At 39.1% G+C, this 26,051-nt stretch overlaps 1 protein-coding gene across 1 annotated transcript; it reads right to left on the bottom strand.

Annotated features, from left to right (window-relative positions):
- Positions 1-597: 597 nt before the first annotated feature.
- FBXO22 (F-box protein 22) lies at positions 598-23,461 on the bottom strand. The gene is made up of 7 exons (XM_051982434.1): positions 23,237-23,461; positions 21,591-21,723; positions 14,549-14,636; positions 13,743-13,838; positions 11,575-11,736; positions 6,441-6,606; positions 598-1,730 (listed from the first exon to the last, which is right to left on the bottom strand). The coding sequence occupies exons 1-7, from the start codon at positions 23,365-23,367 to the stop codon at positions 1,316-1,318; spliced, it is 1,191 nt and encodes a 396-aa protein (XP_051838394.1). The 5' UTR covers positions 23,368-23,461; the 3' UTR covers positions 598-1,315.
- Between the last annotated feature and the right edge of the window lie 2,590 nt (positions 23,462-26,051).

Genomic DNA, 26,051 nt, shown 5'->3' with positions numbered 1-26,051 from the left:
CCCTTTAAGTGTCGTCTTCTTTTCAGTTAATACTCACAGGTGACATCTCTCCTAATGAGCTCATTCGTCAGTATCCTTCAAGATGTGGGACCTAGAACTGAATGTGATATTTGGGTCTGAGCCGAGCTGCCTCTATTCCAGAAATGCAGCTCCTTAGGTCCAACATAAAGGAATGGCCCAGACCCATTTTAATCAAAGGGGTTAGGCACTGGGCTCCAGGATCTTTAGGAGAAAATAAAACAGTTCTTTAGGGTTCAGAAAGAGGAATTTTGTCAGTCTAATGTGAACCCATCATTAATAGTCACAAAGTTGAACAGATTTGCTCAAGATCACACAAGCTGGTGAAGAGTGTCCTCTGCAGACGAGCACTTCCTTTCTTTGGTACGCTGCCTCTTGCTGCTACTATCCAGAACCATGGCTTGGCTGCTGCTTAGTGTTTTGGTGCAAGCCTTGGGTATTAATCCCCCCTTTCTCCCTAATGGCTTCTACCATCTACCCGCAAAGCACTCATATCTATATCCAAGAACCAAAGTGAGAACAGTGAATTTACTCTCAGGTGCCTGCTATTCAGCTACAAAAAGAAGGGGAACAAAAGAGTTACTTGTGTTTTCTTTATTGACAAATGGAAAGGAATAGCTTTAAATGTATAAAGTAATACTGCTGATTAGTCTTGCAAACTTGTTCTTCAGACTGAATAATTTCAAAGCACCAACTACCACCACAAAATATTTTATTTTAACTTTTATGCAATGAGTAAAAATAATGTAATAACTTTATTAAAGTGTCTGAAAAACAGGTGCAGTTGAGAAAAGGTCTCCCTTAAGGAGACAACAGACCAATGTTGTATGTTTTTGAAGAAAACAAAAAACGTCATGATTGTGGCTCCAAGATGATCATGTATCTGACAATAATCACTTACACAGCTCTGTAGCACTTGGGCTTTACAAAGCGCTTTACACACATTCCACTTTAGCCTCACAACAACCCTGTGAGTTAGGTAGTGCAAGTGTTCTCTGCATTATTCAGATGAGGAAGCGGAGGCTCAGAAAGGTTCTGCACACAAGGGGAGGGGCAGGGGGGCTCAGACTCTGATCCAGCTCTCCCTGGCCACAAACTGGCCCTCCACCTCCCGGAGCTGACCCACACAGGATTATCTTACACACACTTGACATCGTTAGACCTATTCCAACATTATCTTGAGAGCATTAAACAAAGTTATAAAACAGATACTTCTAAAGGTACTTCCATCTGAAATATGTACATGCCCCAGGTTGGGGGGGAGGGGGGCCTGCGGGTACCCTGGAGCGTGAGTGTTTCACTTGGTCGGGCCCAGGTGGATCAGAATCATGACAGTGGTGTAGCTATGGAGCAAAATATCCTCTACCTCATTACACTCCCTCAGGATGAAGTTCCCGGTGACTATTCGATCACAGCCAATCTCTCCGTTGCCAAAGAAGCCGAACAAGGGCACGTTGGGGAAGAACTTGCGGAAGGCGTCGGCCTCCACGTTCCGGCGGGTGCGGTAGTACTGGAAGCCTCGGCCCACGCAGGCGAACATGAAGCCAAACGTGTTGTACTCGGGGATGTTGGCGGCCTTGAGGCGCTGCATGGCGGCCTCGGCCGTCTTCTCGTCGTTCACGTCCTGGTTCAGCAGGACAGACGCGCTCTGGATCTGCGGGCCGCTGAAGGACAGGCCCACCACGCCGCAGGCCTCGTTGGTGGGGGGGTTACTGAAAAGGCAAAGGACACGTCAGCACGGGCTCCCCCCCAGGGCAGGAAACCCGCAGCTCTTAGGGCAGGGGGCGGGTTGGGGGCGGGGCCGCGGGCGGGGCCTGGAGGCTCACCTCCACAGTCCCCACCCCAAACCCACGAGCCAGTCTGCCCTGAGCTCCACAGGGAGGGGCCGGCCCCAAGGCCAACCCTCCAGTCCGGCTGGGCACAGAGGAATCGGAAACACCCTGCGGCCCAGCACCGAAGCTCTAGAACTCCTCTTGGTCCCGTTTGTAGGAAGGAAAAGAGGAGTTTAGTAAGCAGTAATGACCTTCTTTTGCTGATGTATACGGGCAAAAAAGAACTAGCGCTGGAAATTTAGCTGCTGTCCCTCAAGTTATATCTCACATTATAATACTATCCAATCTGTCTATTCCTGTTTACCTCTACAAGTATCTTATGGAATGAGAAAAATTATTTTGTATCATTTCTTACTACTGGGTAGATGTCAAACTACCGCATCCACCATAAAGCAACTATGTCAAGCTCCCTGATGGCAACATACAGAAAACCACAAATTAACATTATCTAGCTGAACTGTGTATCTTTAGTTTGTTACATATTTTCCAATTACATTTTAATATGGTTTTCCTGCCACCTTCCCCAAGCGTTTTGATACATCTCTTCTAAAGGGCATTTCTGCTAAAGAAACTTAAATGGATGGTCTGGGACGCCACCTGACAAGAGAATCAGCCCTGTCTCTGACTTCCCTTTTAATGACACACAACATGGAGTGTGAACATATTACAATTCAAATGTTTCACTCTAGGATTTGCCAAGTGTATATAACGAGTAAGTCACAATTTGGCTTCAGATGAGAAGAAATTACCTGCAGTTTTGAATTGGAAAGTAATAATGATCACATCTGGACAATACTAACAAAAAGAGTTCATGGACTGAGTAAAAAGCAAGAACAGCTACACAGAGGATGGTGGTAACAATAGTTACAATTAATAAAGATGTATTTCTGAACTAGTATCTGGCCCAACCTCTAAAATGCACAGAAATTCCAACTCTGCTTGCCCAGTGTTATGTGAGCCAAGAATTTGGGCTTTTGGTATTCTATTATCTAGAATTTGTTACTTCAGGCTTTCTTCTTTCTTCCTGTCCACTTCCTTGTAAAGTATTGGCTCTAACGCTTGATTTAAAACTGCTTTTCCATCACTATTCAACCACAGGGGTCATTAGGAGCATCACTTCACTTTTGTGCAAAGGGGAGAGAATATAACTAACTCTGTTAATATAATCATTTATCAAAAAAAGGAAGAAATTACAAGACCCATATATGTACAAAAAGATTTATAGCAGCTTTTTTTTTTTTTTTAAGATGCAAAGGATTGGAATCTAAGAGATGGTAATTAACTGGGGAATAGACAAGTTATAGAACACGAATATATTGGAAGCAAAACAAACTATTCCCTATTTCAGAGAAAAGTGAGAAGCCCTTATGAACTGATGCAGGGTACAGTGAATAAAAACAAAATCATTTATACATGAACAACATTACAAAGAAAAATAACTGAAAGACTTAAGGACTCTCATCAGTGCAGTGAACCACCACAATTTCAAAGGATAAAGTGTAACTGGCAGCTGATGAAATCCAGCATCATATCCCTGACAGAGAAGGTACAAAACGAAGCTTGTTCAAAGCCAAGTGGGAATGTTTTGTAGCCCAAGTCTATTTGCTACAAAAGTTTGGTTTTTGTTTTCATTCCCCCAATAAGGAGGAAGGTTCAGAATGGAGATAGAAAGGAGGAGCAATAAAGAAAAGAAAATCAATGATATTTCTTTAAAAAGGAGAGAGAGAGAGAGAGAGAGAAAGAAAGAGAGAGAGAGAGAGAGAGAAAGAGAAGACAGAGAGCTCCAGGAAAGGAAGAGAACTAACAGGTTGATCCTAACACATTTAAAAAAAAAAAGATCATACGGAACCTAGGATTTCATGTGCAATCCTCTTTTTCTCTATTTATATGCAAATGCCAATTACATTTAGAACAAAAGTGAAAACTAATTTGTAAAAAACCTCTCTCTTGATGGATGGTGTTCTGAAATAAAAAGCTTGAATTTTCTGTTTTTGGATCCTCAAATACCTTGACAGTATGCATTAGATATCAGGAGGATTTAACTCCAGTGTGACAACGCACTGTTCTAGAGGGTCAGGAGGCCGTGTTGAATATCCAGCACTGAAGAACCATTTCACAAGAAATCAATACTTACTTTCTGGATTATAACAAAAGAAAAAGTAGTGGTTAGTTGCAAGCAAATGCTCACATGTCTGAAGACAAAAAAAGACTTATAATAAAATGTTCCTGATGAGAACCAAATGAAGATGAGACCCTAGGGAAGGAAACCTTTCAGAACCATGATGTTCTAGTTTTAAAAAGCTATTGTTCCCCCTAACCCCACCCTAGTTCTTCTGAATTCTCCTTTTCCCAAGAGCACCACTACTCAGATTAGCAATCCTGGGACCTCCAAAGTCTTCCTCTCTCTCACCTCTAAGTATCTAAACCCTATCATTTCTATCTGTTCAACATCTCAAATAGCTTCCACCCTAGTTTGGACTTCCATCATCTCCTATCTACTCTGGAAGAGCTGCCCATTTGATTTCCTCACTCCTTTTAGCTAACAAAGTTGTCCTAAAGCCCAGTCTGACCACACCAGCTCTCTTCTCCATAAAACCCACTTGCTTCCCATTGTCTCAGAACAGTGTCAAGCTATGAAAAGCTTGACAAGATGCCTGTCTGTTTTTTCATGCTCTCTAGGGCTCACTCACTATCCTGCATCCATGACCCTCTCTCTGCTCAGTGCAGGTCTTTCCATGGCTAACCCCTTTGTGTCCCCTCCCTCTCACAACTCGACTTAAGCACTATTCTTTTTTGCATGAAGCATTCTCTAATCCTACCAGCTCCAACTAGTATCCTTTTATTAAGTGGGGACAAGGAGGTACCACTCACAGACCTTCCCTTTGGCAGCATTAGAGTGGAAACAAGCTTGAAGCAGGGAGACTGCCGAGAGGGTAGAAAGTAATAAAAGACTAGCACCAAAGTCAGCACCATGAGTGGAGAGAAGGTAACATATACAAAATATACTGTGAAGGTAAAAATGACAAGATGTGACAACCAATTAGAAATAGGGGGAGAAGTGAAGGAGTCTGGGTGAGTAGAAGGGAAAGAGAATGAGTACTACGTCTGACTTATTGGATGTCCAAAAGGCGGTAGGGGCAAGTGGGAATGCAGCTCAGGAGGAAGATGGGGGGCTGACAGAAATCTGAGAGCCATCTGCACTGAGAGGGAAGAGAAACTAGAGGGAGCAATGGAGAGAGCTCAGGAGGGAGGATGCCGGGAAAAGAGACTGAGGAATAGTCAAATAGAACAAAGGCTGTCAGGGCTCAAGAAGTCAGATGGGGCTGAGAAAAGGCCATCACAATGACCAGGAGCAGTTTCAGGTGAATGAGGAGATCAGAAGCCAGACAGCAGAGGGATCAGCCATAACAGAGGAATGGCAAGTATCAGGTAGAGACAGTTTTCTCAAAGAGTTTGTCTTTCTCTGTATCCCGAGCACTTAGCATAGGGCTTGGCGTAAAGAAAGTGCTAAATAAATGCTGGCTGAGGACTGAGTCTGTCTCTGACCACTGCCTTGGAGTCTCCTTTCTTCCTGTAGAAGGCCACACAAGCAGAAAACCTTTCCTGATCCCTCTGACGAGTTTGGGGATCTCTCACAAACGTCCTTGACTTAAACCACTTGGACAGATGTGCATGGGGATGTTATGTACTGTATGCGCTCCCCTCTTGTACTTATCACCCCAGCTCTCAGCACGCAAGCCTGGCTGACGGAAGGACAGACACAGGACAACAGGGGGCAGGGATGGTTTCTGAAGGCTGGGAGAGACATGGGCACACGTGGGATGACAAAGGAGCTGGGCAGTCTTTTGGGGATGTGGGGTGGAATGGATCACTTGTGCAGGCTGAGAGCTTTGTCCTGGCAAGGAGAAGGACTTTTTAAAGTGAAGGGCAAGTACAACATCCACCTACTCACAACTATCTGAGTGGGAGGGGGACGTGAGTGAACCTGGAAAGGGGTGACTCAGAGCACTCCGTCAGTGAGCCCACGCCACTGACCTTTGCCAACAGACTTAACCCAGAGATATCCCAGACCGGAAGGTGGCAGCATGGCACTGAAGGGGGTAGAGGGCCACAATTCTCAAAGCTCCTCTGGCTCTGTGATCCCCAAGGCAAGATGCTCGCCAAGCTTAGGAGCTGAGAGGTGAAACCAAGTCTATGTCTGTAATGTGAGAGTTCTTAGGGAGGTAGAGGGAACAGAAGCTAGAGGTGAGGACGTGGCAATCAGGAAGCCCTCCATTCAAATCCAACCTGAGACCCTTATTAGTTGTGTGACCCTAGGCAAGTTGCTTTACCTTTCTTACTCTCAGTTTCTGCATCAATAAAATGGGGATAATAATAGTACCTACCTCACAGAGTGAGATGAGGAAGCAAACCTGAAAACACCACAAAAATGCCAGCCACTAGGGTTGTTTTCTTCAGTATACCACCCTTTCTGTTAGAACACTAGACAAATGATGCTAGCAAATCTGGAGGTAAAAACTCCCCCCTGAGGGCCACGACTCCTCTTCCCCCACACCCACCCAGGACAGAACAAAGCGATGGAGCACAAACCTCTCTGACGTCAGGGAGGTCAGGCGGTCCACCTGGCCCCCTGCCAGCATGACACTTTTTTCGTTAAGAATGTTGACCACTTTTTGAAGAAATCCAGCAGCTCCTATCTTCCAAGAATTGTAGCCAAATATGAGGACCACCCGAAGTTCAGGATTGTTCTTAAGGCCTGTAACAGACAAAAGGAGAATCAACTGTCAGTCACAGGCCTGGTGAGACACTTGGCGATCGCTTAGTCTCACCTTCTCTTCTTTACAGATAAGGAAACTGAGGCCCCGAGAGCAGAGATTATTTTCCCCAAGTCATAGCAGAAGTCTGTGGCAGAAACAAGGACAGAGCCCCATGACCTCATCCCTTTTCAGACAGTGCTCTTTCTCTGCTCTTGTGGATCCCTACATGGGGGCTGGAATGGGACTGGCCACTGAGATTCAAAACAAAAAAGATGCAGTAAATACTGGAGACCATTTTTAAGCTAAGACCAAATACATCAGCAACAAAAAGGCACTCACAGGGAATTTAGGAGTCAGTATTTGACATGTAGGAAAACTGGACCAATCAGATTGTCAACTGTTTTCTGTCTGAAACAGAATGCCTAGGCTTTATGTATAACTAAATTTATAATATAAATATAACTAAATTTATTTAATAAAATGGCAGAACTTCAATATTCATTGTTAAAAAATAAAATCGCTGTACATTAAGATCACATATAGATTTAGAACAGCCAAATGCAAAAATATTTCAATGATGGCCAGGCCTAAAGACAAAGCAAGGATTTATTAACATCTGAGAGAATTTATATTCTTTTTAGAGGAACAATTCTGAAGTTAACTGTTTAAGAACTCATTTTGAAGTAATTTAACCCAAGCATATGAAAAAAAGGGCTTTAAAGAAGCATTTCATCAAATAATTTAATCACAGTTAAATAATTCCTAGCACATTGGGCATTTAATAAATGGTCCAGTGAATTAATTCTTCAGCCATGGAAATGCCATATACTTTATATCATAGATTTTATCCTCACTCCCATCCTATTTGAAAAACTAAAGCTACTGTAAGAAATACAGAAAAGTTAGGTTTCCACAGAATGTTATAAAAGTTTCAATGTACATTCTCCAATTGATAAATGGTAAAAAGATATGAACAGACAATTTTCAGATGAAGAAATTGAAACTATTTGTAGCCACATGAAAAGATGCTCCAAATCATTTTTGCTCAAAGCAATTTAAATTAAGACAACTCTTGAGATACCACTACACACCTGTCAGATTGGTTAAGATAACAGGAAAAAATAATGATGAATGTTGGAGGGGAGGTAGGAAAACTAGAAGACTGATCTAATCATTCTGGAGAGCAGTTTTGAACTATGCTCAAAAAGTTATCAAACTGTGCATACCCTTTGATCCAGCCAGGGTTTCTGCTGGACTTATATCCCAAAGAAATTTTAAAGGAGAGAAAGGAACCCAAATGTGCAAAAATGTTTGTGACAGCCCTCTTTGTAGTGGCAAGAAATTGGAAAGTGAGTGGATGCCCATCAATTGGAGAATGGCTGAATAAATTGTGGTATATGAATGTTATGGAATATTAGTGTTCTGTAAGAAAAGACCAGCAGGATGATTTCAGAGAGGCCTGGAGAGACTTACATGAACTGATGCTGAGGGAAATGAGCAGAACCAGGTAATCATTATACATGGCAATAGCAAGACTATATGAAGACTAATTCTGATGGGCGTGGCTCTCTTCAACATTGAGATGATTCGGACCAGTTCCACTTGTGCAGTCATGAAGAGAGCCATCTACACCCAGAAAGAGAACCATGGGAACAGTGTGGAACACAACATAGCATTCTCACTTTCTCTGTTATTATTTACTTGCATTTTGTTTTCTTTCTCAGTTTTTCTTTTTCTTTCTTTTTGATCTGATTTTTCTTGTGCAGCAAGCTAATTGTATAATATATACATACACATATATTGGATTTAACATGTATTTTAACACATTTAACATGTATTACTAGCTAGGGGAGGGGGTGAGGGGAAGGAGAGGAAAATTTGGAATAAAAAGTTTTTCAAGGGTCAATGTTGGAAAAATTGCCCATGCATATGTTTTGTAAATAAAAAGCTTTAATAACATAAATAAAGCTTCAAAGTAATGTCAGATACCACTTGTACCACTGACCACTGGGATCTCAGATTTGAGAAAATAAGGAAGGCTACTTTTTCACAATACAATTAAGCTTCAATCTCTCAGAAGCCTTGAGCAAACAAGGAATTGGGGAGCTAAGAAGGCACAGGTGGACTCAACTAATCAGAAAGAGTCTGCGGTTTTGAGAAAACCACAAGATTAAGATAATAACAGCCTAAACTGGTTGGGATCAATAGACTTGACTTGACTAAATCACTATTGTGCCTACTTAAAAGGTTAATTAAATATTAAACTTCACAACCTGGAGGAAAAGTTTTCTGCCAATTTTGAACATGGGATATCGAACAAGGAAGGGGGGGGACATGCTTTTACATATTTAGGGGGAAACATACAATGGGTGTATTAGAAAAGATTGTAACTTGGAAGAGAACAGTCCAATCCTGTCTCTGAAAGGAAAGACTGCTCCAAGCTAAAAAGTATAAAGCTTCTCTCCCTTAAGTGCTCAGCGTTCCCTTTTTCTGAGAAGTAGAGCCCATTTCTGACCAATTAAGACAATTCTGTTTCCACATTAATGGCCTTTTGTTGGATAAGTCATGTAAATTTTCAGCATGCTGAGTCAGAAATACCTAGGTTTTTCTGGCTTTGAAATGATTATAGCTAATTTCCTGAATCTGAACTTCTACTTCCACAAAAAGAACAGAAACTTAGAAAGTCATCTCTTCCTAAAATTTAACATTATAAAGCAAAAAGTTGATGCTCTTAGATAGCCTAGCCTACATATATCACTAATTCTAAGAGCAAGAAAATATTAAGGATCTGGATAACATAAAGCTGGACTGTTTATGGCTGTTATGGACTACAAAGAAGTATAACTTGGTCTAGTCATTCTGGAAAGTAACTTGGAACTATATTCAGAAGTCACTAATTTGTACATACTATTCAACTCAGCAATACTACTAACTGGACCTATATTCCAGTAGGATTAAAGAATGAAGAAAAAGGCCCATGTATATAAAATATTTGTAGCTGCTCTTTTTGTAGTGGCAAACAAAAGTGGGTATATTTAAGGTAGTACTCATCAAATGGGGACTCATACAGTGAAGCAGAACCAAGAGAATGATTTATCATCATTGCAGAGAAAAACTTTTTCAAAGACTTCAGAACTCTAATTAAGGCAATGATTGACAATTCAGAATGCTGATGAAGCATGGCACTAACCTCCTAAAAGAGGTGACAGACTTCTGCAGAGTAAGATATGCAAATATGTGGATTATGTTTCTTAGAAAGTTTGTTTTTTCTTTTTGAGTGTTTATGTGAGGCATTTAGGTGAAGAGAAGGAAGTTTGCAATTAATGTGGGAAAAGAAAAAGAATAAAAGAGAAGATCATTAAAGCATTTTTTAAAAAATGCAAAGAACAGAAAGAAGCTAGAAGGAAATACATATAAGCAAGTTGATTTCAAAAGTAATAGGTTGTTCATTTTATTATATATATCCCTTAAAAAAAGAAAACTATAAATAAAAAGTTATAGTACTATATATAATCCTTTCTATTTGGTATATGGAAATATCCTAGGAGAAATGTATTTAACTTCAAAACTTAAAAAAATTATTTTTATTTAAACCCCAGAGGGGAAAAATAAACTTTGAGATAAAAAACTAAGTAAACCCTGAGAAATTGCTATGATATTCCACTGACTAGTTATCATCCAACAGCTATTCAACTAACATTTTAAAAATACATGTTCCTTCAAACATGCCTACAAAATAAGACCCCCAAATCAAACTGAACATAAAATAAACATACTTGATTAGAAATTGTTAGAAAGCAGGCCTAATGGGTTAAGAAAAATATATTTCCCTACGATGTAAAACATATTAAAGTTCTTTGGAGGTGCTTCCCCTAGCAGAAACAAAATCATTAAGATAATACTTTAATCCAAACTCTTATTAACAGAATATGAGAAAGTAGCCTCCTTCTAATGTTCGAAAAAAGAAGAAAAAACCTGATGCAATTTCATTGTGAAAACATCTCACATTTTTTTGCAGTAGGTGTTGGGAAGCAGCAGAAGAGGGACTGTTATGTCCATGTCATACTAACTATACAGTGAAGACCCCTCAAAAAGCTCTGGTTGAGTCTCAATGTCTTCCTTACTTTGATGGGTTAGCCCCACCTCCATCCACCAAAGCCTTTCCATCCCATAAAATTACTGTCCACATCCTTCCATAAAATAAAACCCAATGTATTGGAGACTTTCTTCTTTGGGCTCTTCTTTAAGATATAAATAATCATAAACTTAATATTACATGCTATTACAATATACCTGCTTTGAAACCAAAAAAGTTTTTAAGGCTAAGTTGGGAAAAACAGAGACTCAAAGGAGAGAAAAGGAAGAACTGCTCAACTTTAACATAGATCTAGTGTTCTCTGCCAAGAACAATGATACATGAACTGGAAAGGGCAGAACAAAAAGGACTTAACAGGAAACGGAAACCCAAGATAAGCGAGGAGATAGGATTCCCTTGATTAGATTGAGTCCTCAGAGCCACACAAGCCAAGGCACTAATAGACTTGAAGAATTTAACTTTGGAGTAATCACCAGTGGCTTTTGAAAGAATGGAGGTTCCACTTCTCAGAAAGGTTGGGCTCTGTGCTCTGGCTTCTGGGTTCACACATCCCTTTCCTCTCCTTGGCTAGCTGCTTTCCAGGCTACTTTTTTGGTAAGGTCAATGTGGAGTTTAGCTTTTATGTCCACTAACTAGTAAATGAGTACATTCCTTTCCTTTCTGATCATCAAAGCAATTCACTCTCCAAAAACACTTTGTTCTGCATTAATCTTCATGTTACCAGAAGGCTCACTGTCCTCTGGATAACAAAAATATCACTGCAGATTGCTGGATGGGAGCCCTCAGTTATTTTGTTTAATGACTTTCCTGGAGACACACTGAGATTTTATCAAATATGAAAATACTGATAAAAACACTAACAGCAACTTACCTGCTTCAATTAGTTTGCTTTCATGGATACATTTTCTCAGATCCTTCAGAAAATGAAAAGTCTCAATTTTTACTCCATCAATTTTGGGGAACAATATTGCAAAACCAGCTTCTCCATCTTCTATTTCTTGAGGTCGATTGCTACCTGATCCCATTGGAGTTACTGGAAAATAAATCACAACTTGCAAAGAATGTTCTCTCATACTTGGTTTTATTCTACCTTTCAGCTCCAAATCCCACCTTCTGCTGGAGGTGTTTCCCAGGCCAGATTGCTAAACAATCTAGGCAACATTAAAATAGGAAAATTATTTTTATCTGGAGGTCCTTCTCTGATTCAAATTCAGTCAACAATCACTTTTATTAAAGACTTCATTTTTATTTTTCCAAAAACTCTAGTCACTTTCTTTTTAACATTTAAAATGAAATAAATTAAGTAGCTTACTTGAATGGATTAATAACCCTAACCTCACAAATGAATCTCCATCCTGCCCCCTCTGAAAAGGGAACAGCTAAGTAAGACATTAGTTAATAGTTGTTTTCAGAGACAACTATTGTATTTAAAAGGCATTTGAATACCTGTATTAAACATACCTAACTGAACAGACTTTTAAAATTGTCTTCTTTAGAAACATTTCATAATTGAAGTCAATTCTACCTACTTAAATCAAATTGTTTCATTTTCTACATGCAAGACCTTAAACTTTGCTATCTATTTAAAGTAATATGCAACACTAATCCAAAGAGCTGAAAAATGTTACTTATTTAATGTAACCAAATAAAAACACCTACAACCTAACAGTTAAAAAATTCAAAAACGAAACAGTAAGCTTTTCCTAGTGTCTACACATTGCTTAAAGCTTCTGAAGTCTGGGTCCACTGCAGGGTTATTTCCAAGTACAATTATATATATAATCACCCAGAGAGTGAGTGTCCCATATGAGAAAGATTATAAGTAGCTGCAGGAAAACCCATAAAAGATTGCTTAGAAGCTATAGCAAAAGAAAAAAATCAATGAGGCTAATCTGATTTTTTTTTTTTTTTTTTTGGACAAAGGAGTAAGGGAAGAGGGAGAATGACAATCGAAGAGATCTATTTATACGGTGTGTGATCTGATGGAGGATGATGAAGGCAAAATACCTCCCCTGTTCTTGTCACCATCTTTCTATTAATGAAAATTAGACTAATGGTTGTTAGCTTTTTTTTTTTTTTCCTTTTGCTGCCTTGGTATACTTGTTGACACATACTAAACCCAAAGTAAACTAAAACTATCACTCTACCCACTAAAACCTGGGGAGTTTACAACTGGTTTATCCTTGCATCACTTGTACAACTAATTTTTTAAACCACCAAATTAGAGCATTCATATTTATTTCTATTAAATTCAATGCATTATAGCCTGTCAGAAAGGGTTCCATAATCTAATACATGATCTTCAAGTTTGGGATCACACCCAGATTTGATAAGCAGAACATCTATTCCTTGATCCAAATCATTGATTAAATTTTCCAAGTCAGTATTTTAATTTATACTGTATAGTCCCTCTGGCTAATTTAAAAAACAAAATGAATTTTGAAATATTAGTCATAATTTCAGAAACATCATTTAGGTCAAATAGAGTAACAGCATGACAACTGTGATTATCATTTCTAGACCAAAATAATTTTGCTTTTAAAAACCTATACACTTCCCCAGCTCAACAGAGATAAAGAGGCAGTATAACTCCATCAAAAATGATGATACCAAGAACAGAGATTTAAAGTGAAATAAGCAGAAGCAGAATAACAATAAACTCATTAACAATAACAATAGAAATACTCCCCCCTCCAAAAAATATACCTCTTTGCTATGTAAGAGTGGCCAATTAAACCCCTCCCCTCAATTTTAATATGCACCTCTTCTGCAAGGTGGAAGATAGGTACCCAACACCACTCACACTGCAAAGTGTAGCCAATGTGTTCCTTTGGCTGAACTCCTTTTCTCCTCTTTTCTGTGATTCTCTATCATGGGGTAGTGCTACCCAAGGATGAGGGAAGGGAAGGACATGATTAGAAAAGAAGGAATTGTTAAAAACAAAAACAAAAGAACTATTGATCAAATTTTTTTTCTTTTGAGAAAAGAGCCAGACATTATTTTTGGAGCTTGGGTGGGGGACAGGGGGAGATCTCTCACCTATGACTCCTGGGGTTATAACCCCAAGAACATGGCAGCGTTTTGGAAACAACTTCTCAATGGCACGTGCAATTTCTTGGGGATTTCTCTTTCGTGCTGTAACAAAATGATAAAGAAACTAAGATGTGAAAGAATCGCTGGAAGTCTTCATTTAATGCAGTATGGGTTTTTAAGAGTGCTTAAATTTAAAAAATTATACTGTAACAATAAAGTCTCCTCCTGAGGACATTTCAGAATTTAAGTTCTAAAATTTTTCATGAGATATTTCTCCCTTCCCTAACATATTACTAACAAATAAGGAAGTCATTAATGAACTTTAAAACTAAAACCTACTGTTTTCTAATTCTACTTGGCTGACCATGTCATGGAATTACTTTTTTGGTTATATACACAGTTTGGACAGTCACCACACTGTATAAGACTCCTTGGTTCAATATCATATCATTTATTATGGAATGTTTTATTAATAACTTCCACCAGGAAAAGAGAATCAATAAATTAACCACTAACAGTTCTTTTGCTTAACATGCATCCAGTCTTGTAACTACGGATTTCATGCACACTAAGGTGTATATATATATATATATATATATATGGTATTTCAGGAGAAAAAATACTTTAAATAACTGGGATGAATAATATTACCAGATTTTAAGTTATCTGGAACAAAATGTCACATATATAATGACTTACAAATGCATTATATGACATGCCTACAAAGCTGAAATGCTGTCAACTCTCAAGTTTGGTTCAGTATTAGAAAACCTTAAAAAAAAAAAATTATTCCCTTATGTTCTGATAGTCACCTTTCTTGTGTCCATGGCCATCCTCCTCTCCAACAAAAGTATCCTCATCAGCCATGTACAGGACAGTCTGTGGTAATGCATGAACCTTCTGCAAAAAAGCAATGGGAGAACTAAAGTTAGCAGAACGCAGACACTTACGGGCACTGCTTGGGACATTCGGAGTTCTTTTAACTTTCTGATGACTACATTCCTTCAATTCATCCACAATGACCCTCTTCTTATCATATTATTTTACAACACAGATTTAGCCAAAGATATCACTTGTTATAGCTCAGTCATCCTCAAAGAAGTCAAGAACACAATGGAAGCTAAATATGATCTATGAATATGTATTAAAAGCTTACATGTACATGGGACTGTGCCAAGCATTGGAAATACAAATATAAAAGTAAGACAGTACCTTATTCAAAAAGCTTACATGCTACCATAAATTAAGAAACAAAACACATGTCAAATGAACACATGATTATCATCAGTTAAAATTTTAAAATTAGAAGGGATCTATTTAAAATATTTTGTATTTATTTCTATGAATAATTTCAGTTTACAATATATGTGGGAATAAGATGTTTATTAGCTTCTTTTTCCTATTCTATTAGTTTCCAAATTTGAATTGATGAGTACAAAACTCTTATAAAAGGTTTTTGGATCCATGAACTTGCTTTTTGTTTAATATTTTGACAACTTTTTCAACATAATTGGTTTCCTATGCAATTTATTTCATGATATTCTTAGAAGGGATTCCTGACAAAATGGTTAAGAATCCCTCCTCTAGACAATCTATCCACATACTGCCTTTATTTTTTGGTTCAAAATTTAAATTTTGGAGACAGAATATTTTTATAGTTTTTGCACAGAAACACAGACAAAAAGACGGAGAAAGAGAGAATGCTTGGGTGAGCATCTTCACAAACTCACATTTCACGGAGAAAGGGAAAGACCAAATCTGAAAAATGGAAAACTATCCACTTATTTCTCATCTTAATCTTCACACTATGCAATGTTTACACTTAACATTACTCTTTATATGTTGCTCAAAACAAAGCTTTCAGGAACTAGAAGCCCAAAGAGATTTCTCTTTAACCAAAAATTCTAAGAAAAATATTTTAGAAAACCATACTAGTTTTTCCAAGTATTTCTAACATTCAATTTTGCTATATCATACTAAGAAAACCATTAATAAATATTGACTCTAGGCTCCCATAGGCATATGCAGTCAACAATCAGAAATACTCCTCTCTATCCATGATTTAGAACTTTTTGTCAAATATTGAATCTTTTCTCAAGTAACTGAAGTCTTTGGATTTAGGCTTTGATATAATATTTACTGATAGATAATATGCTATATGCCTAATCTACTCCATTAATCTTTTTTTTTAATGGACTTATATGCCATTTTAAAAAGCTGATTTAGGATTTTAGTTTAAAAAAAAACTATTTCTATTTTTATAGCAATACCAAGATTTAAAAATACAAATAGCTTTTATTCTAACTCCTTAACTTTACACTTTTCATTTAACTTCTTTTTTATTCCTAGTAACAGTAATATCAATAGCAATTCTACTCCCATTTTCGATACAAAACTGCATGATTTGGTAAAAACAAATTCTCACACTTGGCCAAGTCCAGAAACCTATGTCTCTTTGAAATTCACAATCTTCCTTTGTTAGGAAAGAGAACAATCTTCATTTTCAGTCTCTTGGATACTGTAAGTTTTTCAAAGCTATCCTTTTCTACAATGCTGAAGCATTCCCCTTCCCCCCATATGTATAAGCATTTCATCAATTCTTATGGCATGTTAAGATTCTATTAATTCACATACTTCAATTTGTTTCAACTGTTAATCCCAATAGGGGGCCACCTCACTTTCCAATCTTTGGCCATCGGGAAAAGAGCTTCTATGAATTATTTTTATATGTAGACACCTTTTTCCATATTCTTCTTTGGTATAAAGACCTAGAAGTTGTATAAATGGACCAAACAATATGCACAGGTGAAGAACTTTTGAAGCATAGTTCTAAATTTTTTCCACAATACATAGCTAGACTTATCACAGCTTTACCAACAATAAACATACTAATGTACCTAGCTTAAGTCTCGCCTTTTCCTCTGAAAATTACTTGCACATATCCTTTAAACATTTATCTTTGGAGGATAATTTTTAATTGTATAAATGCTTTAATCTTATAAAAGTTGATTTCAAATTTAAATATAGCATCTTTATCAGAGAAATCTGTTTCAAGATTTTCCCCCAATTTTTACACTTGTGAAAAAAATTTAAATAAAACTAATATGTTTGATATGATCCTATCACTAGCTCATTCATGAACTCTTTCCCTTTCCAGAGATTTTAAAGTTCACTTCTTTATTCTTCTAATTTATGTTACCTTTTGTGTTTAAGGTATGTATCTATTGGGAGTTATCTTAGTATGCAACGTGTGCTACGGGTTTATTCAATTTTTGCTAGCTGATGCTTAGTTTTCCCAGAAGTTTTTGTCAAATACTGAGTCCTTTCCCCAGTAACTATAGTCTTTGGATTTAGACTTATCAAATATATTATTTGACTGATAATATTCCATATGCCTAAATCTACTCCATTAATTTTTTTAAATTGAGTACCAAATCACTTTGTAGCATACTGAGATTTGGTAATGATAGACTTCCTTCATGCTTTTTTTCACATTGCCCTTCAGATTAATTTTTTCTTCTGCCATATAAATTATTATTGCTAATTCTCTAAAATCTTCCTCCCTGGTACAACACTGAGAACATTCTTTTAGATATGGCCATTTTTATTACATTGGCTTTCCTTACCTATACATATTTAACATTTCCCTTATTTAGGTCTATATTTCTGCAATGTTATAGAATTGAATTTTCTATAGTCTCTGCATGAATCACAGCATATTCCCAAATATTTCACAGCTTCTGCAATTATTTTGAATGAAATTTCTCTTTTAAGCTCTACCTGATGTCTTCTATTAATTACATGTAGGAATGCTGATGACTTAAATGGATGTATCATATATACTTGTATCTTGCAGCTTCAATTAATTTTGGCTAACTGTAGAATTCTTCAAGCACACCATCTTACCTGCAAAAAGCATTCTGTTCCATCTTTGCCTGTTACAGATTCAATTTTTTTTCTTGTCTTATACTCTTGTAGTTAAGATACACTTTATTATACTGAGGTCTATTCCATGATTTCAATATTTTTAAATAGAAACAAATTTTGGATTTTGGTGGAAATTTTCAGCATTGACATAATTATATGGTTGTTAATTTTTACAAATTATTAAAATGGATTATTATATTTATAGTCGTCCTTAAAGTGAATCAAGCCTCTACTCATCATATAAAACTTGCTCATTACATAGGTTTCAAATATGTTACAATCTACCTGTTATTTAACATTTTGGGGTCAATATTCATAAGATATTATAGTTCGTAGTTTTCTTTGCTTAAACTGTCTGCATCGATTGATTGGTGCTATTGGTCTGTTGTTTTTGTTTCTCCTTCATTTAGGTATCAATATCATACTTGCATATACAAAAAAAAGAAGAGTGCCTTACTATTGCAGTTTACATAGTATTGGGACTAATTATTCTTTGAATGTTTGTATTCATGTGCATAAATTTGTCTTTTTTTTTTTTTTTTGGTGAAATTGTAATTTGCTTTGATCAAATAGTAAAGTTTAATTTCCTAATTCACTAATGGTTTTACTCATTTTTAATTGAATTGTAAATGTATTTTTTGTTTTGTTTGTTTTTATGCCTCCCAATTCACAGCCAAATTTTAAAGTGCCTGGTACTTCTGAAAAGTATGTTAATTCCACTTTAATCCCATTCATTCATCACAAGAGAATTCTATTCAGATTCTTAATGTCTTTCCTATTTATTTTTTGGTTAGATTTGTCTAGGTTCAGAAGGGGAATCTTAATGCCTTCTCTACTTTTAGTTTATAAAGACATGCATGGGACCCAGAGAGAGGACTGTGGGAAATGAATGTGGATCACAACATAGATTTTCACTTCTTTTGTTGTTTGCTTTAATTTTATTTTCTTTCTCATTTTTCCCCCTTTTTGATCAGGTTCTTTTTGTACAGCAAGATAATTCTATAAATACACATGCCTATATTGGATTTACATATGTAAATATACCATGTTTAACATATATTGGACTACTTGCCATCTAGGAGAGGGGGGAAATTGGAACATAAGGTTTTGCAAGAGTCAATGGTGAAAAATTATCCTTGCATATGTTTTTAAAATAAAGCTTCAATTTTTAAAAAGGGAAAAAAAGCAAGATAAAAAAATAAAAAATTAAAAAATATAGCCATGCATGTCAGATATGAATATCAACACATTATCATTAATGTAAATTTTTTTTAACTTTTTAAATTCAGCTCAAGCATTAGATTTTGATCGATTTTCGTTTTAACCCTACATGAATCCTAGTGTTTCAAATGTTTGCTATAAGATTAAGATTTTATTTTCTATATCATGTTAGCCTTTTGCGATTTATGTACAACTTTAGCTCAGTTATGATTAGTTATTTCCCTCTAATTTGTCTTGTACTTTTTCTTCTTTGTCCCTACTTCCCTCTTTAAAATGTAGAAGTGAATTTGATGCTTATTATCTCATATGTGTTATGTGTAACCCCTATAATGAAGCTCTTCTCTTGGTCTTCAATTCTGATGTTGAATTTTTATTTCTTCCCTTACTTTTAATCTCTAATATTCCAAATTTGTTTTGCTTATGACTGTTCCCTTGTCTACCCTGCCCTCCCTCTTAGATCTTTCTTGCCTTCCCTTTCTCCCTATCTTCTATTTATCCTTTGATTTTAATTTATTTCTCTAACAGGATCTGTTTATGTATGGGTATAATGCCTTCTATATTTTTTTTATCATGTTCAGCTGAAACTGATATTTTCATAAGATGCCATATCCCCTACACCTTTCTTCATAACTATACAATCTTCATCTTATGTCATCTCTTTTATGGAATTTTCCTTCTCTTCCATGTTCTTTCATCTCCAATAGAATTCTGTCTCTCCCATTTTTGTTTTCTAGGATCTTTTAGAAGAAAAATCACTCGTGGACCTTCATCTAAATTTTAACCTTTCTTTATAAACCTTTAAAAATATTACAATTCTGACCAGACATTTCTTGTTCCCCTATATAATGAAATAATTAATTCATCCTCAAATATTCCCTTTTCCATCTTTATTTTTCTTGGAACCTGAATTCTATTTAAAAATATCTACAAACTTAGTTTTGGCTTGGAAAACTTCTATGTCACTAAAAATCCATTCACCAACCCTTTCCCATTTGATTATAGTTTTCCAGGAAACTTCTTTCCTGGATTATAAACCTTTTATCTCTTGACTTTTATACTGTATTCCAAATTCTCCTCTTATTAGTCTTATGGTTCCTTGGTACTTGAACTTCTCAACTGGTTGTAGTATTTTTTTGATGGAAGCTCTGAATTTTGGCTATGATTTTTTTTTTTTTTTTGGTTTTTCATTTGGGGTTTCTTTCCCCAAAGAGGAGGCCATATTGGGTTTGTTTTTTTTTTTTTTTTTTTTTCCAATGTGGTCCTGAGCGTTCTGGATTGATTTGTTGTTTTTTATTGTCATTATTTCTATTATAGTATCCATATAGACTCTCCCCTCCCCCATCATGGTGTTCAGATATAATTCTAAAGGTTTTTTTTCTTCTTTATCAGTTTTCTAAACCAGATGTTTTTGCTATTATATTTCTTATATTTTCTGTTTTCAGTTCTTTGGTTGAGTCTGCCTAATCCTTGTCTTAAATCAGTCCTTGTTTTCTGTGGGGCCTATCCTAATTTTCAGAGCATCTAGGGTATGAATTTCTACCATCTCTATGTCAATTTTCCTTACCATTTTTTCCTCCTTCCCTTTTCTATTCTATATATCATTTTATTTCTTCTTCCTGGTACTGCTGCAGTCCCTATAGCTAAGACAGATTTTCCAAGCTTTATCTTATATATGTTGAGCTGCTACTTTCCTTGGGCTTTACATGTATATCTCTTAAGCCAAGGTTATTTTCCTCTTGATATTTTTAGTTTTTACCTTGAATTGCTCAACAATTCAGTATTTAGGGTGAAGGATGAGAAGTGAAGGGTGCTACATTTGGGTCAAGCTCCACAAAAAAAAAAAAATAGCATGGTTAAGCCATTCTTTTAAGGGACTTTAGAGCTGCTCTAATGGGCTGAGAGGAGGTGAAATGGATAAAGAGAAGGGAAGAAGAGGGAATGCCACTTTGACAGGGTTCTAGGACCTCTCACTACTATAAACTTTAACTCGGGGTCCTTCCACAAGCTTCAGAGACTGCTCAGGCTGGATTTTATTTAGGGTCTTTCTCACAGCTGCTCTGAAGATGTTCCCACAGCCACTGACTTCAGGGAAAGGCTGGATGGACTAGCCTGAAGTCTCTGAGAATTGCCTCTACTCCACCCTAACCCTAACCCAGCTTGTCTACATCTCCTCACAATGGTTTCCAGGGTTGGCTAGGATGAGGAAGTTTAGAGGTGCTTCTTTCAAAGTGGTATATATTTCTGAGTCCCATTGGAGTGTTTCTGATACACCTGCTCTTCACTGCTTCTGAACAGATCCCCATCTTCTCATGCTTTAAGACTTTAAAAAGTCAATTCACTTACTTTTTTTTTTTTTGGCCCAATTTCCCCAGAAACTATTACCAAGTCATCACTGTGTCATTTTAAAAGTGTGTTCAGACCAATAAAACTTAATTGGAAATGTATCACTAAGAATTCCCTGAAAGAGTTTCTACTTTAATGATCTGTATGTAGGTATATATATATAGCTAGTGGAAACATTTCCATAAAGATTAATAACGTAACTAATAGTGACCATGTCACAACACATCAAAAAGAAATGAGACAAAGTTTAAGCACAACCATCCCAAGGAAGATGCCATGATCTTAGGAGAATGACTGCTCAATCTATTAAAGACTGACACCACAGGAAATGCAGTGCTTCATTACTGGCTGACCATCACTTGCCTCAAGTTCCTTGGCTAACACTTGGACCAGCGAGTGCATCTCTGGGGGCCCAGGCTCCATTGTGGAGATCCAGGCCACGCTCTGCTGGGTCCTCAGGGTTCGACGCACACATTCCTTCCATAACCGGGACACACTGGAAAAAGAAAATCATGACAGGTTCCAAATGGATCCCAATACCACATTTTCAACTGCTTTATGGAAATTTCTATCACTCGAATGTCAAGTTGGTATTTCTAACTCAAAAGTGACCACCTCATCCAAAAATTCACTCATCTGTAAAATGGTAACACAAGTAATTCCCAGGGCGGGTATCATATGAAAACTGTAGCGACTCAAGCACTATATAAACGGAACTTATCACCATTGCTATTCTTTCTCCCAAAACTGTTTTTCGACCTAACTTCTCTGTGTGTATGGATGAGAACATCAATCACTCTCCCAATCACCAGTTCTTGAATCAGCATCAACTCTTCCCTTTCTCCCTACATTCAAATGCCAAGGCTTCAGATTGTGTCATTACATCATCTCTGGTCCTGTCTCTGCACAAACTAACACCACCTCTAGGGTTTTTTTAGCATTTACCTAATAAAAATGCAACCACAACTTCTTAACTATATTTGCTGCCTCCGGAATCTCCCCTCAGAAAATGAAATCTACATTACTGATCTTCCTTCATCGCTCCTCTTCCCAAGGCTCTCCTTATCTACCATACAGAGCATCAAAGATCCAGGCTGGCGCACTCCAAACACTCCCCAGTCGGGACACAATGTATCCTTCCAGTCTATTTCCCATCACTCTGTTTTGTACAGGACTCTCTGTTCCCTGCCCAGCCCATTCTCCCTTAGGCTGCCTAGGACAGCCCAGGACAGCCCAGCCCAGCCCAGCCCAGTCCAGTCCACCCCTATGGCTCCCGGGAACGCTTCCCGGGGGTATGGCTTACTCCCTTAGCACTAGGGTCATATTTGTGTGCCAGCACCTTAGGTTCCTCTTTTCCTCCCCCCTTTCCCCAAGGATCCCAGGTTCCTGGGCTCAGGACGCTATCTCCAGCCTCTTGCAGCTCGAAGTTCTTGGTTAAGAACACTGAGGCCCTGAACCAGGGAGGCCCCGAACCAGGGAGGCCCCACCTGCCTTTTCACCTGTGGGGAGCATGTCAGACTCAATGTTCTCATCTGTAAAATGTGGTGGGGGTGCGGGGTATTTGCAAAGCGCTTTAAGCTTTACAAAAATGACAGTAGTTCTGATTACTATGAAAATGGGCGGAGAAAACCTCCCGGGGCACAGGAGAAAGTGGATGTCAAGGCGTTCCAGGAGCGCGGGAGGCACGCGGGCCGGGCCTCAGGCCACGGATCACGTGGGCCACGGCGTTCTTTCCCCTCCCCCCACGGGCATCCCCACACTCAAGAGAGTCGGGCCTAGAGCCCAGAGCGGGTGGGGGAGGGGATACGGCGGTTGCGCCCGGTGCGCAGGCGCGGCGGCAACAGCGGCGGATCGGATGGGGGGCGGGGCAGGTGCAGCCCGGCGGGGGCTACGCGCCTGCTCCAGAAGAGTAGGCGGCGGCCGGGCCCGGATCCTGCAGGCTTGCCGGGGAGGACAGAGGCCGCCGCCGCGCGGGCCCGTCCCTCCCCGTGCCCCCCGGAGCTCCTCACCCGGCCACCCGCAGCAGCGACTTGGTGGGCAGGAAGGCGAGGACGCGCTCCACCACCTCGGCCAGGTTACTCAGCACGAAGGCGGCCTGAGAGTCCACGGAGGAGGAGCTGCCGCTCCCCGCCGGCTCCATCGCTGCCTCCCTGCTGCCGGCCCTCGGTCAGTCCCGCCGCAACAACGGCAGATGCCAGCGTTCCAACGCACCGCTTTGAACGCCCAGCGCGGATTCACGCCACTTCCGCTAGCGCCCGCGGGGGGGGCGGGGCCCGGCGGGGACGCGCACGGAGGGCCCGCCCCCAGTCCACTCACTTCCGGTGTGAAGTCTGGGCTGCGCCACGTGTCCCTTCCTCTTGTCCTCCCTCCTGCCTTCCCGCCTGGGACCCCACTTGCCTTCAGCACCCCCAGGGGTGGCTCCTTGGCTGCTTTTTGGCTCAAATCCAGCCTCAGACCCTTATAACTGGGTGACCCCACCTTCCCCAATTTTCCTCGCCTGTAAAGTAGGGATGATCCCAACAGCATCTCCTTCGATGGGATAACGCAAGTCAAGAGGCCGGCCGGTGCCGGGCCAACATTCATGCCGAACACAAATTGTCCTTGAAGTTGCTGGCCACTGTCACGAACAGTATCGAAGAGGGGCGCAGGGGTAGCGTGCAGAAGGCTGCCCCATGGGAAAGAGTCCTCTGTGCCAGGCACCTGGTTCATCTCTGGGGTACAGTCTCAGGGCCTGTAAACAGGCCTTGGGTGCCTCTCTAAGCTGGCATTGTGAGCACTGGCTCCCACTTGGACCTCACAGCTGGTCACCCATATCTGCAAATGCCCCTTTGGAAACCACCTGTGCTAGTGAACCCGGGTCAGGGGGTGTGACTGAAAGGGCTTTAATGTGCCACTCACACTGCTAAGGCAGCACCTGCCCCCATGTCTTTCCACCTCTGTCCGCTACTCTACCACAGTCAGTCAGTCACCCACAGATGCTTTGTAACTCTGGGGACAGCTGAGGGCAGAAATGGTCTGTCCAGGGTCACATCTCCTGTCGGTCTCCACAGCTCTCACTTCACCACTCACCATGGCTTTCATCATTTACTGACATTTAATTTTTAAACATCCCATGTTAATGGAACCAGTGGATGCCAAGAACTGGAATCCAGACTCTGGAATCTAGGGGCAAGTGGGTAAATAGCGTGGTGTGGTAGGTCGGAGACATTCCTGTACTCCTGGGAAAGCCCCTTCACCAGAACGTCTACAGAAGAGGGTCCTGATGAGAACTCTGAAAGTGATGATTGGTAAGCTGTCATTAGACCAGGGTTTCTGAACCTTTTTTTGCTCATGGCAGGATATTATTCTTTAATGTTAGAACTCAAGGTTCTGAACAAAACGTTAGGAGGCATGAGATTAGGACTGGATCAACAAATCAGAATTATTTTCATAGAAATGACAATTGAACCCATGGGAGATAATGCAACCATTAAGTAAAATAGTATAGAAAGGGGAGGGCCCAGGACAGAACTTGAAGAGGACAGTAACAGTTATTTGATATTGCCTGGATGAAGATCCTGCAAAGACAACTGAGAAGAAGCAATCGGAGAAGGGAAGAACCAGAAGAGAGCACGGTCTCAAATCCCTAGACAAGAGAGTATCAAGAAGAATTGGATAAGCAGCCATTTCAGAGGTCACAAAAGTCAAAAAGAATGAGGATGGATTAAAATTGGCAGTTTCAATAGACCATTGGTAACCAGAGAGGTCTCAGTTAAATTATGCTGTCAGAAGCAGACAGCAAAGAGATTATAGAGAGATGAGATTAGATATAGAGATGTAGGAGTCACTGGGGAGTCCCAGCACAAGGGACTTGCCTCAATAATGGCAGCTGGCAGGACTTGGCCAGCAGAGAAGAGGACTCAGGCCCCATCAATGACAGCACCAAGTGCAAAGATTTATCAGCATGATTGTGGGATTGGTGCTTTCTGAAGGGGGGAGGTGAATGTAGCCTGAGATTTCTGGTTCCCCTGAGATTTCTGGTTCCCCTCATTCTGTCACTCCATCATAGGGTTACAGCACTGCTTTGTTTATTTGTTTTAGGTTTTTTTTTTTTTTTTTTTTTTTTACTGGTCTGCAGTCTCTGTTTTGGTTTTTCATTGTCTTCTTCCAAAGAATTCTTTCATCCCAAGGTCACAATTATTTAATCACTGCCCTAAAGGTATACTTTCCTTAAGAAGTATTGAAACTGCCTTTGTTTCAGGAAGTTAAGGCTCGGACTACTGATATCATAAAATTAAAGTCAGGGAAGAGCTTTCCCTCCAGCACTGGTCTTTGGGCATGGACAACTTAAGAGGTAGGGAATCCATACTCAGCTGAATCAACACTGAATTCTTAAATATTTTCTCTTTCCTAAGACTAAGTAGACTTCCTTTTCATAACTATTAGATGGACTAAAAGCGATGTCTATCCCGGGGCCAGTTAAAATTTAAAGGATTTTTGTGAGCTCCCACTTTTTTTCCTGAGGCAATTGGGTTTAGTGACAGGGTCACACAGCTAGGAAGTGTTAAGTGTCTGAGATTAAATTTGAACTCATCCTTCTGACTCAGGGCTGGTGCTCTATCCACTGCACCACTTAGCTGCTTGTGAGCCACTTCTTAAATACAGCCATTATTTAAACTTAAATTTATAATTAAGTAAATTATATTAAAATAAAGATAAATCACTTCCTAGAAGTTTTACTATATATTCTCGAAGTGATTTATATCTGAAGTGGGTTGTGAACCCTTTAAGAAACTATTTCCTATTGATCTGTGATCCCTTTCAGATTCTCAGTCCTTCCTGGCT

The sequence above is a fragment of the Antechinus flavipes genome, chromosome 2, assembly GCF_016432865.1.
Source record: "Antechinus flavipes isolate AdamAnt ecotype Samford, QLD, Australia chromosome 2, AdamAnt_v2, whole genome shotgun sequence".
Taxonomy (NCBI): Eukaryota; Metazoa; Chordata; class Mammalia; order Dasyuromorphia; family Dasyuridae; genus Antechinus; species Antechinus flavipes.
This window is presented reverse-complemented; position numbering and strand designations above follow the sequence as displayed.